The sequence below is a fragment of the Giraffa tippelskirchi genome, chromosome 13, assembly GCF_054371585.1.
Source record: "Giraffa tippelskirchi isolate mGirTip1 chromosome 13, T2T-mGirTip1v1.2.pri, whole genome shotgun sequence".
In the NCBI taxonomy this organism is placed as follows: domain Eukaryota; kingdom Metazoa; phylum Chordata; class Mammalia; order Artiodactyla; family Giraffidae; genus Giraffa; species Giraffa tippelskirchi.
In genome coordinates, this window is record NC_137287.1 from 96022969 (window position 1) to 96038360 (window position 15392).

Here is a 15392-nt window from a genome sequence, read left to right on the forward strand (position 1 = left end):
GCCCCGGGCTGGTCTGGGGCAAGGATCTGTCCTCTACAGGCAGATGCCCACGCCCTGGGTGCTCACGAGGAGGGTGTGCCCCCTACCCTTGGCAGCCATAGGTCAGTGACTAACTCCAACATGAGGCAGAGAAGCCCCTCTGGGATCACTTCTTACAAAAATATGTGGCAACAACGGCCAGCCGCCCTTCTCGTCACAAGTGACAAATCTGCCCACGGCCTCTGGACCACCCTTGACCTCCAGCTAGATGCCTCCACCCATAGCCAACACGGCCCCTTCCAAGAGAGCTGGCTAGTTTCCAACTGGACACAAACCCAGGGATCCAGAGCCCAAGGAAACCTCCTGTCCTCACACAGTGGAAGCATATTCAAGTCTCCAGGTAACCAGCGCATTTTCCATCCAGAGAAAGAACGGTTCCAAGAGCTTTAGGGTAAAAATCACTAACTACAAATTAGCAAAAATGAACTTCCCCGCCAATGGGAGCAACCCTCTCACATGCCGAGGGCCTCTTCGCCATCCTGCAGTAGAACCTCGGGCCAGGCCCAACAGCACTCAGGAAAGTCACTCTCCTGGGGCGCACACAGCCTGCCACTGGGGGACAGGAGGCACAGACCACCCTGGGGCGGGAGAAGACCTGTGGGGGCACTGGAGTCACCTGGCCAGCCGGGCCCTCACTGTTCTCACACACAGCTTTTACCCAGAACACAAGTTCTTGCCCCCATCCCCCAAAAGCCTTGTGGAGAGTTGCCCAGCTCTCCTGGCGCTTCCTTTGCGGGGCATAGGCTCTTATGAGGACTGGAGAGCTAGCCCTATCCAGTGTGGGGGCCAGACTGGGACGGTCAAAGCACATGAGGGTAGGATTTGGAGAAAACCCGCTGCCATGAACCCCACGACTACTAGAAAACCTTTAATTAACAGCCAGGACGGCCACCACCCCCACCCTACCCCCACCCCTGCGCAAGACACTCAGAAGGTGTTCTTGATGCGCGCCGCCACCAGCACCAGGATCTCCCCAATCTTCCGCTGCCAGTTGGCGATGTCCTTGGACGTGGCGCACCACAGCTCCCCATGCCGGGGCTCGGCGTTCTCGCAGCGCCTCCTCACCTCCTCCCGCTGCTCCTGGGTGGGGACCGCAGGTGCTTGAGCCAACCCACTCCCACTGCACTCTACCAGGCCTCACACCAGTGCCCGCCCCCACCCCCCAAAGAGGACCCAGCTTCCACATCAGGGGGGGGGTGGGGACCCCGAGGGCGCTGGGTTCTGGGAAGTCTCTGTCCAGCAGGACAAGACGGCTGTGACACAAAGACAACTCTCAGGCCTCCAGCTCCAGCCCTGTTTCTGCCACGGCCCTGAGTCCCCATCACAACCAACTCGTTAAAAGATGCCCCCGAGCATCTAAATTTCAGGCTGAGAGACTCCAAGGCTACAGCCAGAAAGCAGCCATGGAAGCTGTGTCAGCCGCCAGCACTTCGCTCGGGACTGGTGGGGTGGGGATCATGGGCAGCAGGTGCCTCACCTCTGTGCCGTGCTGCAGTTCAAACTTGTAAAAGAAGGCCCAGGCATCCCCCAGATCTGAATCGATCTTCACAGTGCGGTGGAACCACTCTCGGGCCTTGGTGATCTTCCGCTCACTCCAGAACAGCCTATTGAGAAGCAGCAGGGCGGGACCAAGTGGCCATATGTGAGTGCTAGTGGTGCTCTGGGGCCGTGGGAGCCACGCTGGAGGCAGCCCTGGCCTCCTCAGGTCACAGCTCGCTCCATGGTGGGACAGACCTCGAGCCTGGTGACCCACTGCACTGGCACAGAGTCAGGCACAGGGGCTGCTGGTCTTGACCTCTCCCTGGAGGGCTCAGGCTCCCAATGGGGTGTCAAGGGATGAGGCCTGGCCACCCGGAAACCCCTCCAGGTCACTACCTGAAACCCTCCTTCCTTCAAGTGTCCACCCAAGGCATTTCTCAGAAAACCACCCACAGAGCAAGAAATTATTATCTTCCTCTGAGTAAAACATCGGGAGATGAAAGTAACAGATCTGAGAAAAAATTCAATCAAGACTGTGATTAGGGAAAGTGAAGTTTCTGCCTGCTCCTCCTTTTCACCTTCTGGAACATTCTGTCCTACCAGGCATCTCCAGAAGGAGCTGAAGCCCACACTGAAAACCTGGTCTAAAAGCAGACACAGACCCCTGAAACTAGGCCCAGGAGAAGATCCACAGCATCAGAAACTGAGTCAGGGTCCTGGGAGCCTTCCCCACGTGCCAGCGAGGGCATGACGGGCACTCTGACAGCCAGCTCCACCAGCTCCGCAGTCAGGTTCCAGAGCAGACGTGCACTAGGCACCCCCAGGCAGCTGCCTTGGCTGGTCTCAGCTACAAAAGGGAGTAATTTCATGCTCTGATAGCTTGATTGTTTTTTAAGCCTTGTGGTATTCTTAATTGCTCAGTGTCAGATAAACTGTGATTTAAAGAGCACAAACCCAGATAGCAGCACACAGAGCACCAGCCTGGGAACAGCAAGGAGGGACCTGTTTACTTTACAAAGCCTTTTACGAGGTTTTATGGCAGCCCTATCAGAGTGGAGCGGGAGGTGGAAGCACAGGCGAGAGAGAAGGAGCCCCAGGGACCCAGGGGGGGCCTCAAAAGTTCGTGGGAAGCCCCACACGCAGCGCCCTCAGCCCCACAGCAGCCGGGGAGGAGGTGCTGGTGGGCACTGAGGAAGCAGCTGGACCAGCAAGAGCACACAAGAGCCCCTGGCCCCACACACCCCTGCCCTAGGCAGAGCCCTGACAAGCCCTCCACCCCAAGCCCAGTCACTTCCCAGCCTGACCACACCCAACCACAACCTGACACTCAGGTTCTGCTCCTATCAGGCCACTGTCCTCCTTTGAGAAGGGAACAGAGAAGGTTCAGGAGGTTCTGAAGGCCCTCCATGCCTCCCCAGGGAGCCCTGGGCCCAGCACCCTGCACAACCTGGCAGTGGGGGGTCGCCTGCTCACCTCCTCTTGTCCTTGAGGCCAGCACCCTGAAGGACAGGTGGCCTCCACACCCCCAGGCACACCAAGAGCCTGACCAACGGGCCCTAGATTGTTCCCAGGGTTATACAGGTCAAACAGTCTAGTTTTTGGCACTAACACAATGGAAACAACTGTCTTGCTTAAAGCTGTCTGAACCAAAAAGGTTCACTTGTAACCTAAATTCCGTGTGGACCAGTGTCAGCAGGCCTGTGTCTGTCCTGCAACCCAAGACCCATGTTGGAATAAACTGAAAAGTGCCAGAGACAGAGAGTGTAGAAACCTGAGAAGGAACCAGGACAAGGGAAGGAGGGTCAGGGGCCTAGAAGAGGCCACCATCCCAGGGGTCATGACCAGGGAAGACTGCCTTGTTCTGGGGACCTGGAGACCCCATCAAGAGGGTTGGCACTGCCACCAGGACCCCTACTCACTTGGCCACAGCCAGGAGCACATGGGGGTCATGCTCACACTTCTTCAGGGCGTCCACACTCTTGGTCTTCCGCTGGGGCCTCGCCTCCAGGAAGATGGCTTCAGACCACAGGACCCCTGAAATCCAGACATGCAGATGCCCACCTCAGCCATCACACACAGGGAGGCCTTTGAAGACTCAGGATATCCCCATCTGTGCCTCCCGCGTGGCCGGGCCGCCTATGCCACCCCCCACTCCATACCCCCCAACCCCACCCCACGGCCTGCCCAGAGCCACAGGGCCCCACTGGCAAGGCCATGACATCGTCCTGGGGGGCAGGGAGGCTGGAAGTCCCAACAGCCTCCAACGTTTCATTCCCACTGACTAACTTCACAGCTGAGAATTCACTGTAACAAAGGAACAAAAAGTGCTACCAAGGATTTATGCAAAAAGATAACCTGGTATTGATACCAGCCTAGACATCAGCCTGAGGCCATATATCTGACATAAACCCAGAAAATTCTACGATGCCACTAAAAACTGTTCACTGTTAAGGATTCAGTGATAATGAAAAATCTTCACAGAATTTTCAGCTGTAAAAAAAGGGGGGACAAAACAAAATACACAGTATGACTTGATTTTGTGCCATAATACAAATTGTAAAAATACAAAAAAGCTAAAATCAGTGATTTCGAGTACTGGACTCACAGCAATTTTCATGTTCTCTTTTTTTACCCCAAATTTATTTATACTGCACATGTACTAACTTACAGACTTGGGGTAAAATAATAAAAAATTAACTTCTAAAAGAGAAAGAAATGGTAGCATCTCAGAACATGCGGTCCAACTGCCCACATTGAGACTTGAGTTCAGTCATCTAAATGACCAAGCATAATGGAGGTATTTTTGCAGCTGAATCTGACACCTGCTGCCTGCAGCCTGGGGTGGGTGCTCACCAGAGTTGGGGCACTCCTGCAGGGCCTTGGCCATGAGCGTGCTGGCGATATTCTTCAGCCCTGCACGGTACTCCAGCCGCACAGACTCCAGCCTGCAGAGAGAAACCCGGGCAGGGTAGAGCACTATCCACAGGCAGCCCGACGACAAGCAGAAGGTCCTGAGGAGCCTCAGTAGCTGGAGTTGTCTGCGCTGCCCAGCAGCTCATCCACCGGAGAAGGGAGATGTGGGTGATCCCCACCCTCAAGCCTATGGGCGGCCACAGACCTGGACTCTGAGGTCATCCAGGTGCGAGTGAAGATGGGCAGGATAAAGACAGGCCTGCTGGTGGCTGCTGCGGCACCTCAGGGCACTGACACCCTGAAGCCCCACACCTGGAGTCTGTGTGCACAGCCTCCTATGGACAGAATGCCATCTTTATCTGGCAAACTCCTATTCATCCCTCAAAGTTCCTCCCAGATACTACCTCTTCCGCAGAGTCCACTCTCTCAGCAGCATCCACCCCAATGCCCCATCATTAGCTCTTGGTTCCCGGGCACCCTCAATCCCAGCACAAGCCACACTGCATCCAACTATCTTCAGGTTCGTGTGAACCCTCTCACAGCTGGGACAGGACTCCTCACAGACTGCACCTTCCCACGGAGCCTGAGCTGAAAGTGCCGCACCGAGGACTTGGTGTGAGTGAGGTCAGCTCCTGGGGGCACAGGAACTCACCACAGGCCGGGGTTCTTTGGGTTCTTCAGGCGAGACTTCTCCAGAATGGCCCGAGCTCGGGTCAGCTGTCCAACCTTCTCCTCCAGCCGGGAAAGCAAAAGCCACAGGGGGGTGGAGTGGGGACATTTCTTCAACTGCAGCCACAGACACGAGAGAGAAGACTCAGTGGGCGTCTGTGATGCTGTATTGGCACCTCGAGCTGAGTCAGGGCTACGTGTGCCCTCAGAGAACCAGCCATTTCACACCCAGGTGTGTCACTATGCACTCGGCTGTGTTGTGCACATGTGTATGGGGCGTATTCGTGAGCACACTGTGTCATACACATGTGCACATGGGTGTGGACTCAGGAGCCTGTGCCTTATATGGGTCGTAGTCCGTACTCTGCCGAGTACAGCAGTTACAGCCGGGCAGGGGCAGAAGCCTGGGTGAGGGAACAGACTGGCCCCGAGCCCACAGCTCCCCTGAGCCTGGGCACAAGCAGGTTGTAACAACTCCTATCTGAGGTGAGGTGCCCCGTGTGGGGTGGAGGCTCACCCCCTGGTTGTAGGCTTCCCGGGCCTTCTCCACGAGCTCCTCCTGCTCCTCAATCTGCCCCTTCATCATCCAGAGCTTGGGGAAGTCCTCGTAGTGCTTTAGGGCCTCCTCGCACAGCTCCTGGGCGGCCACAAGGTTCCCCAGCACCCACTCCAGCTTCACGGACTTCATGAACACCTGGGGAGCAGACAGCCTCAGCCTGGCTCTGGCATTTGCCTCACTGAGAGCTCAGCCCAAACACTGCCCCGTGTCTTTGGGACAAGCTATGGCTACATACATCGGTGCATTTTAAAGCCAAGAGTGAACAAATGAGCTCTGAGCACATGACCTTGGGGGTTGCTCACAGCTGGCAGGGGGCTTCCCTTACCCGGGCAGTGGGTGCGCTACTCCGCGCCTTGGCCAGCAGCCGGCGGGCCCGCTCATACTCATTGTTCTCAGACTCCAGCTTCACGGCCGCCAGCCAGATCTCTTCGCTGTTGGGATTGGCCTGCAGAGGAACAGCAGCATCAGCCATGAGCGGAGCGAGGGCTCCCCTGGTTGGAGGCAGCCAGTCCAGGAACTGGGCCGTGCCGTGCCGTGCTCTGCAGCAGGACAGTCTGATGAAGGCATGTCCTGGACTAATGGGCAACAGAGCCCCAGGACATGGACTTCCTCATGAACAAGCTGGCCTACCTTACTGGCACAGAAGTGTGGCAGCCGCAGCACTCAGGCCGTGCTGCCAGTCACCACCCTCTGCCTGCTGCAAAAGTTCACTCATGTCCCACCTGCATGGATCCACCCACCCAATCCTGCTTGCTCCCAAGCCTGAGGATGAGGAACTGGCTGCCCAGTGTGTCAGTGTGGGAAGGACAGAAGGATGCCTGGGTTATCACAGCCTATGCGGAGAGGGTTCCCAGGGTCGGAACTAGGCCACATACAACCCAGAGTCCAGCAGATATATGGGCAGTGCCTGCCAGTCTCCTGAAAGCACAGTCACCTGCTGGCCACACTCAGCCTGACCATGTCCCCAACCTGAGAAGCAGCCCCATGGAGACAGGTAAGGAGAGGAGAGCGCAGGACACAGGCAGCACTGCCTGGCGGTGGTGGGAAGGGCCAGAACCACCCAGAGAAGAGCAGCGTCCTCCACCCGGGGCACTCAAACAGACACAACAGCAGAGGGAAACCCAGGCCAGCCCCCTCCACATATTCACTCAGGAAGGGACAGGCGTCACTATACCAGCCTAGATGAAAACCACAGAGTGACATCGTCTTTCCAGTTAATAGAAAAGCATGCTGGAAACCGCTGACTGAACCTTGCTGTCAAAAACTATTAGGATGTTCCATGTGACAATAAAAATCAGAGAGAAACACCGAGCTCCCGGCACCAACCACGATGCCACCCTCCACAAACACAGCTCCACCCACTGACGGCCGGGGCGGCAACGGGCGGCCCACGTGGGACCCAGTGCAGGTGCCTGTGCTCAAGTACAGGGACAGGACTTCCTCCCGCAGTGCCAGACACCCGCATGTTCACAGAGGAGGCGACACGTGTGGGGACACAGCTCTCCACTGGCTGTCCCATTCCTCCTGTCTCCCTGAGTCTATGCTGTGGAACACTGAGCCCAGGGTCACACTGAATGGCAGCAAACAACAGGTGGGTATCCATCACCCAGGCCATTTTTCCTGCTCTCAGCCCCCCTGAGGGCCCCAGCTGCCCACAGAGCACCTGAACTCCCTGGGTCAGACCACGCTCAGCCTCTCAGGTCAGCTCCTGTCAACAATGCAGGAAGGGCTTGGGGGAGGTAGGCACAGGACCCTGGAGCCCTCAGGCCACAGCCCACTCCTCACCCACCTGGAAGGCCAGAGCCAGGATACTCCTCGCCGCAGGCACATCCCCGGCCAGCCACTTGGACTTGGCGCCCATGAGCCACAGCACCTCTGCTTTGGGGCAGTGGGCCACGGCCCGCTGCAGCAAGGCCTCCAGTGACTCCCTGCAAGACAGGGGGACGGTCACCACAAGCACACGGGCCACTCGCAGCCAGGCCACGAGCGCTGAAAAGACAGTTACTGCTTCAAAGTTCGATGCTGTAAATGATTTACCAGACTTTTACAATGGGGAGAGTGTGGGGAAATCTTTTCTCTCCATAAAGGCTCTAAAATCAACTACTGAGGAGGGTGCTACAAAGCCACGCATTGTTCAAACAGCAGAGTCTGATGGAGCTTCTCAAGGGAGCCTTTTATAGCCGGGTGTCCCGGAGGCGCGATAACTTCGTGGTCTGGGAGCCGGGGGCCTTTTCATCTCTAACCACAGATCTGCCAATAAAGATTACAACCTGTACCTACTCTTTGGCATCCAGAGAAACTGTCTTATTTCTGGAAGGAAGTTATTTTAGGTCACTATCAAGCAAGAAGCCCGGGTTTCAAGTATGAAGCCCCAACCCTGTGTGGCCCACCACCCTGGCACACCCCCGGCACAGATGTTCTCCTTAGCTCTCTGCAAGATTGAGTACACGGAGTTGCTCTGTGTGGTGTGAAGCCTGACACCAGAACAAGAAGGCTCGGCCCCCTCAGCCCACCAAAGGCACCAGACCCGGGGGATGGGAATTGCCCCTGAGCCCAGGGACGAAGACCTGTGAGCAAGGCCCTGCTCTGGACAGGACAGTTGGGTGAACTTGCACAGTCATTTCAAAATATGCCCAAAGGAGTTAACTGCAAGACACAGAGAAGCTAGTGGGAGTGTGTGTGGGGTGGGGGTGGTGGGACAGGAACATCAGGCAACAAGACTCCTAAAAAGCCTGAGACTGAATGAGACAAAAGAAAAGCAACAGAGGACCCGTGCTGCCAGCTGCAGCTCAGGTGGGACCAGCAAGGCCCGAACACAGAGGATGTGGTAGAGGATCCAGGCAGAGACTGCCCACCTAACTGCTGACTGAATTGCAACATCTAATTCAATCAGCACTCACAGCCAATAAGGCAGACACAAAAGGTTTTTTCAATTAAAGAGAACAATTAAATAAAATTGTCACGGACCTCCTCAGAGCACAAAAACCAGCCCAAACCCAAATCCAGCACAGCTGAAATGAAAAACAGGCCTGCCTGGGCCCAGATGCCACACCGCCCACGCTGCTGAAGCCAGAGCCTCACAGACGTGGGCCTCCAGGCCCCAGCCTTGCCCCAGGGAGCCCTAAGACCCCAGTGCTCCCAGCTCACTGCAGGCAGACGGGCCCCTCAGTGCCTTGGCTCCTCAACTGTACAGCAGCAGGAATGCTATCGCAGAAGGTGCCAGAAAGACAGCTCGGCTGAATGGCCCAACTGCCACAGGAGAATCCACCCCTCATTGCAGAGGCCTGACCTCCCAATGAGGCTCTCGCCCACCCATCGGGATGTGAGGCCTAAACATGGCACAGGATGGCAGGCCTGCCACATACCTGGTGCCGTGGTTCTTCTCAAAGTATGCAGCCCGCAGCCACACGCTCTTCTTGCTGGGGAAGACCTGCAGGGCATAGGCGTAGATAGCTCGGGCACATTCCAGGGCGTTGTGGGCCACGCACTAGATGGAGAGAGAGAAGAGAGGAGTGAGGGGGACAGAGAGAGGAGTGAGCGGGCTGGGCGCCACCAACCCAGGAGGGGTACCCGCTCCATGACTGCTGACCCAGGCCCTGGAAGCCAGTTACAAAGACTCTGGGGCTTCCACAGTACAGTTGCTAGGACTCCAGGGGGTTGGTGGGCCGGCCTGCCCCTGGGGTAATACTGAGCACCAAGGGCTTCTGCTCCTCCGGCAGGCCACACAGCGCTGAGGACAGGCCTGCTCCAACCCAAGCAGAGACAACAGAGAAACAGGAAAAAGTCTGAGAGGGCTTGAGGGTTCTGCTCCCCAATCTGACATCTGCAGTGTGACACCCACTGAGGCCCCCATGTTGTCGAGAGAGATAAGGTAAGTAAGGGGAGGCATGGAGTTCAAGCCCACACTCAGAATTAAAAGGGCTCAACGACCAGAAGGAGATGGACTCTGCTGCCCATTTGGCGATCTATTCCCAGGGTAGAGACTGCGGCAGACTGTTAGGTCATCCTTCACAATTTTGTCTTAATGTCACGTAACAAAAAGCCTTTAAATCACGACAGTTGACATTAGAGTGTCGTTAGTGCTCACGAGGCACCCAGCTCACAAATGAGACACCAAGTGAACTGCTGACAGACAGCAGCCAGGGCCTGTGTCCAGGGACCGGAGGACAAGGTGAGCACCTGAGTGGACAAGGGAGAAAGGAAAGCTCTGCCGGTAGGAGTCCAACAAGCATCTGTCATCAAACACAGGTGCCATGATATTTAGAAAACCAGCACATGACACATTCTGCAGTAGTAACTGACTCAGGCCAAAAGTAGCACTGCTGCTGCTGCTGCTGCTAAGTTGCTTCAGTTGTGTCCGACTCTGTGCGACCCTAGATGGCAGCCCACCAGGTTCCCCCGTCCCTGGGATTCTCCAGGCAAGAACAATGGAGTGGGTTGCCATTTCCTTCTCCAATGCACAAAAGTGAAAAGTGAAAGTGAAGTCGCTCAGTTGTGTCCGACTCTTTGCGACCCCATGGACTGCAGCCTACCAGGCTCCTCCGTCCAGGGGATTTTCCAGGCAAGAGTACTGGAGTGGGGTGCCATTGCCTTCTCTGAAAAGTAGTACTAACCGACCGCAAACTATAGGGCTTACTTTGCTGAGAAGTGGCACGTTTATGCAGTCTCAGGGTCTCCCCACAGAACATGAGTTACAAAGGTCTGCAGCAGCCTCCCGTGAAGGAAGCTGGCAGACACCCCTAAGCTGCTCAGAGCTGAGTGTGCCCCCACCCACCCAACAGGACAGAGTCCCGCAAAGAGGAGAACCCGCCGTGAGGACACAGTGTGGAGACCAAACCAAGGGGTCTGTACCCTCAAGTCAGAATCATGAAAAATGATGACAGATCAAAGCTCCCTCCCCCACCCAGACTCAGGGCCATGGACCCTGCACATTTGACCCTGGGCATTTTTTCCAGTAAAACCCAAAAAGCATTCAGTGAGCCCCTCAGTGAGATCTGAATAAGGCCCCAGATTACATCCTGGTCCTAATCAACGCTGATCTCCTGAGTCTGATAGCTGTGCTGTGGTTGCACAAGAGAAGGTTCCTTTTAAAGAAACACACACTGAAGTGTTTAGAGGAAAAGGGTCACCACATGTGTGATGTGGTCTCAAACACTTCGGGGAAAATAAAGGCCATGTGTGAGCAAGCATGTGCACATGTGGAGAAGAAAAAGGCATGTAGTGAAATCAGTAAATGTGGGGGCATCTAGGTGAAGGGCATAAAAGAATTCTCCACACAGTTTTGCAACTTTTCTGTAAGTCTAAAATTATTTTAAAATAAAAGGCTATTAAAAAGAGAGGACCACATTTAAGGTATTAAAAGCCTTAAATATGTTTATCCATCTTGAGCCCATAATCTCGTCTCTGGAACACCACTCAAGGGAGTCTCCTCAAAGTGCATGCTTCACATGCAGGTGTTTTCTGAAATGCAGGTTATAGCAGAGACGGCGGAGAAGGCAATGGCACCCCACTCTAGTACTCTTGCCTGGAAAATCCCATGGACGGAGGAGCCTGATGGGCTACAGTCCATGGGGTCGCTAAGAGTCGGACGACTGAGCGACTTCACTTTCACTTTTCCCTTTCATGCGCTGGAGAAGGAAACAGCAACCCACTCCAGTATTCTTGCCTGGAGAATTCCATGGACAGAGGAGCCAGAGGAACCTGGCGGGCTACAGTCCATGGGGTCACAAAGAATCGAACATGACTAAGCAACTAACCGGAGAAGGCAATGGCACCCCACTCCAGTACTCTTGCCTGGAAAATCCCATGGACGGAGGAGCCTGGAAGGCTACAGTCCATGGGGTCGCTAAGAGTCGGACACGACTGAGCGACTTCACTTTCACTTTTCCCTTTCGTGCACTGGAAAAGGAAATGGCAACCCACTCCAGTATTCTTGCCTGGAGAATCCCAGGGACGGCGGAGCCTGGTGGGCTGCCGTCTATGGGGTCGCACAGTCGGACACGACTGAAGTGACTTAGCAGCAGCAGCAGCAGAGACGGGGGTGGGGGATGTCCAGAGGTCAGGGGTGAAGAGCTGGGAAAGCACAGGAACTGGACCAGGTCAGGGTAGTGAGCGCTCACACCCCAGCTCTGCAGCAGACCCCAGTTAATAGAGAACTATGCTCCTTACAGTTGTGACTACATTTAAAAATCAGCACATCAGAAAGATTTACAAACCAAACCCAGTTCCCCACAACACACACTCCCACTAGCCACACTCACGCTGTCAGCATCTTCCATCCACGTGTGCTTCCGGTCTTCCTCCTCAATGCCAATCCCGATAACAGCACGCATGACTGCCTGGCAGGTGGCCACACTCCCAGCCTTGTCACACTCCTCAGCATCCTGAAAGAGGGCACAGAACTGAACTCACTGCCCAGAGCTGCAGGGGCCTGGCAGACGGACACTGGGCCAGGGGGAGAGGGCTGCCGGAACCCTCAGGGCCCCGATGCTGCCACCCACTGTGAAGCATCCTTTCCTCCCTCACAGCAGGTAAGTGCTTCACACCCCCAACCTATCCATTTAACAAATATCACAGAAGCACCTGAACGTGTACCAAGTGCTAGAGTAGGCAACCTGGTGGCCACAGGAAAGTTCCAAAGCAGTGGGAATAACATCTTCATACTGTCACACATGTTCGTACTGTCGGCCTGCCTCCAGATTCAAAATGGACAAAAGGAAGAGCCGCTCTAACCCAAGAGAGAGACCTGCCGGGGGTACAGAGCCCAGCACAAGGAAAGCGAGACAGTAGCCTGGGGAGAGACCAGTCACCGAGGAGCTCCGGCAAGCAAGTGGGCAGGGTGTTCAGCAGAAAAGCACTGGACTTCAGGAGAACAATCCTCGGAACGAGCGGAGAGGACAGTCATGGTTCAGAGACAAGACACCAAGTATCCTGAGGCTCCTGCATGGTGGGCAGGCAGGACCAGCAAGGCAAAGAGGAGGGCTCGCTCACACCCATCAGACCACAACATGGAGACGCAGGCAGAGGTGGGACGGATGCAGGGACGACCTCTATCGAGGGCAACTTCAAGCTCTCTATCAAAACAAAACTCACAGAGGCTCACCCGGCAAAGTGTTTTAAGGAATATATTCCCATTCATGCCAAATGATGGGTGCGCCAGGACACCATTTGCAACGGCTAACAGAGTAAGAAGCACCCTGCTACTGCCGTCACCGAGAGACCTAGGCTGGTGGGACAGGCTGAGTCAGGCTTCCCTTTCCCCGGCTATGAAGGGAAAAGCATCCCAGGCAGAGCAGAGCTAAGGCCAAAGGCTCAGGAGGTGGCCCAGGCCGGTCCTCCGCTGGGGGCAGAGCACAAAGCACGTGGCAAGAGGGAGGAGAGCCACCCAGGGAGATGGCCCAGGCAGCCAGTCTGCCCAGCGCCCCCCACAGTCTCCACTGAGCATAAACCAGCACAGGAGGGAGGGAAAGAACTGTCCAAAAGGATGAGCAGGAGTGTTCCTGAGAACACAGGTGTGTCCAGGATAGCACCTGTTCCCACCAGCCAAAGCGGAGACCCCCCAGGAGAGAGAGGACCCTGAGCAGAAACCCGGAGAGGCCGTCTTTACAAAGGGCTGAGTCCCAACCTGCCCCACTGACTGCAGTCGGTCCCACCCAGCAAGTGTTGAGGCAAGACCCACAGTGTCAGAACACCTTCAGTAACAGAACCAAGCTCCAACACCAGAGCCTAGAACGTTCACAGAGGCACAAAAGCACCCTGCACCCAACAAGGGAAAATGCGACAAATGAAAGGTTATCAGGGAAAGACAATCCATAATTGAGAGGAGAACATCTACCAAAATCAACTCTGAACAACTATTATAACCACGATCCATGTGTGGCAAATTGCTGTGTGGCAACATGAAACAGGTCAAAGAAGGTTTTTAAAACAACCAAAATTCCTGTTAGTGAAAAATGCAAGATCTGAGATGAAAAATGTCCTCAATCACAGCAGATGAGACATTACAGAAGAAAAGATTAGTGAAACGTGAGGACAAAGCAACAGAAGTTATATAAGATGAATCGGAGCATCAGTGAGCAGACAAGCTCACATCACACCCACAGGAAAGACCAGACATCTCCCAGAACCAGAGGGGGCTCTCACCACTGCTCTTCAGCAGGTCCTAAGGCCCTAACCAGGGCAATCAAACAGGAATAAAGGCATCCAGGGACTTCTCTGATGGTCCAGTGGTTAAGAATCTGCTTTCCAATGCAGGGGACACAGGTTTAATCCCTGGTGGGGGAACCAAGATCCCACATGCTACGTGGCAACTACTGAGCCCACGCACCACAATTAGAGAGAAGCCCCATGCACTGCAATTGGAAGATCCTGCGTGCCACAACTAAGACCCAATATAGCCAAAGATAAATATATATATATATATATTTTTAAAACACATCCCGATTGGAAAGGTAGTAAACCTGTGTTTGCACACAACGTGATTCAATATACAGAAAATCCTAAAGAATCCACTGAAAGTATTACAATTTAATAAATGATTTTGCAGGACATAAGATCAATATTTAAAAATCAACTGTACTACTATATACTAACAACGAACAACCTGAAGATGAAATTAAGAAAAAAATCCCATTTGTGACAGCATGAAAAATAGTAAAACACTTTGGAATACATAAAGTAAGTGCAATACTAATATGCTAACACACTATTGAAAAAAATTTTAGGGGCTTCCCTTGTGGTCCAGTGGTTAAGAGTCCACCTTGCAATGCAGGGTACACGAGTTCAATCCCTGGTTCAGGAAGATCCCACATGCCACAGAGCAACTAAGCCCATGCACCACAACTGCTGAGCCTGTGCTCAAGAACCCGAGTTGCAACTATTGAAGCCCTGAGCCCTAGAGCCCATGCTGTGCAATAAGAGAAGCCACAGCAATGAGAAGCCTGCACACCATAAAGAAGTGCAGCCCCCGCTCACTACAACTAGAGAAAGCCCATGCGCAGCAACAAAGACCCAGCAGAGCTCCTCAAATTAAATAAATAAATATTAAAAAAAAAAGTTTTAAAAGAACTAAATAAATGGAAAGACATCCCACGGATTGGAAGAATTACTACTATTAGGACAGCAATAGTCCCCAAACTGATCTACAGATTCTATGCAGTGTCTATCAACATCCCCTCTGGCTATTTTGCAGGATCTGACAAGTTGATCCTAAAGTTCACATGAAAACACAAGAACCAAGCACAGCCAAAACAATCTATAAAGAACAAAGCAGGAGGACTCACTTCCTGATTTGAAAGCTTCCTACAAAGCCACAGTATGCAGAACAGAGTGGTGCTGGCACAACACAGATGCACAGCCCAGTGGAGGACCAAGACTTGGAAGTGAACTTCTACACGTAGAACCATGGTTCTCCACAACAGCGCTGGACTGTAGGGGGAGACTCAGCTGGGGGAGACCCAGCAGAGCCAGATGATGGGACATGCACTTATAAAAGCATGAAGCTCAACTCTTAATGCAAATGGATCACAGACCTAAATGTAAACACCAAAAAAATAAAAATCTTAGAAAACAGAGGAGCAAACCCTCATAACCTCAGGTTACAGAAAGTTTCTTTGATATGACACCTAAAGCACAAGTAACAAAAGAAAATAATGAATCGGACTGTATTAAGATTAAAAAACACTTGTGCTAAAAGCAACACATCCAAAGTGAAAAGACAATCCACAGAATGGTT

The 15392-nt window shown here is 53.8% G+C and overlaps 1 protein-coding gene across 1 annotated transcript in view; it reads right to left on the reverse strand.

Annotated features, from left to right (window-relative positions):
• Nucleotides 1-891: 891 nt before the first annotated feature.
• PRPF6 (pre-mRNA processing factor 6) overlaps nucleotides 892-15392 on the reverse strand; it is a 35451-nt gene continuing 20950 nt past the window's right edge. The window contains exons 12-21 of the mRNA XM_081557347.1: nucleotides 11920-12042; nucleotides 9025-9146; nucleotides 7449-7587; nucleotides 5985-6104; nucleotides 5618-5794; nucleotides 5084-5217; nucleotides 4372-4463; nucleotides 3438-3552; nucleotides 1517-1643; nucleotides 892-1119 (exon numbers count right to left, since the gene is read on the reverse strand). Coding sequence (XP_081413473.1) covers nucleotides 967-1119; nucleotides 1517-1643; nucleotides 3438-3552; nucleotides 4372-4463; nucleotides 5084-5217; nucleotides 5618-5794; nucleotides 5985-6104; nucleotides 7449-7587; nucleotides 9025-9146; nucleotides 11920-12042 — 1302 coding nt within the window. The 3' untranslated portion in view covers nucleotides 892-966. The remainder of the gene's footprint in view (nucleotides 1120-1516; nucleotides 1644-3437; nucleotides 3553-4371; nucleotides 4464-5083; nucleotides 5218-5617; nucleotides 5795-5984; nucleotides 6105-7448; nucleotides 7588-9024; nucleotides 9147-11919; nucleotides 12043-15392) is intronic.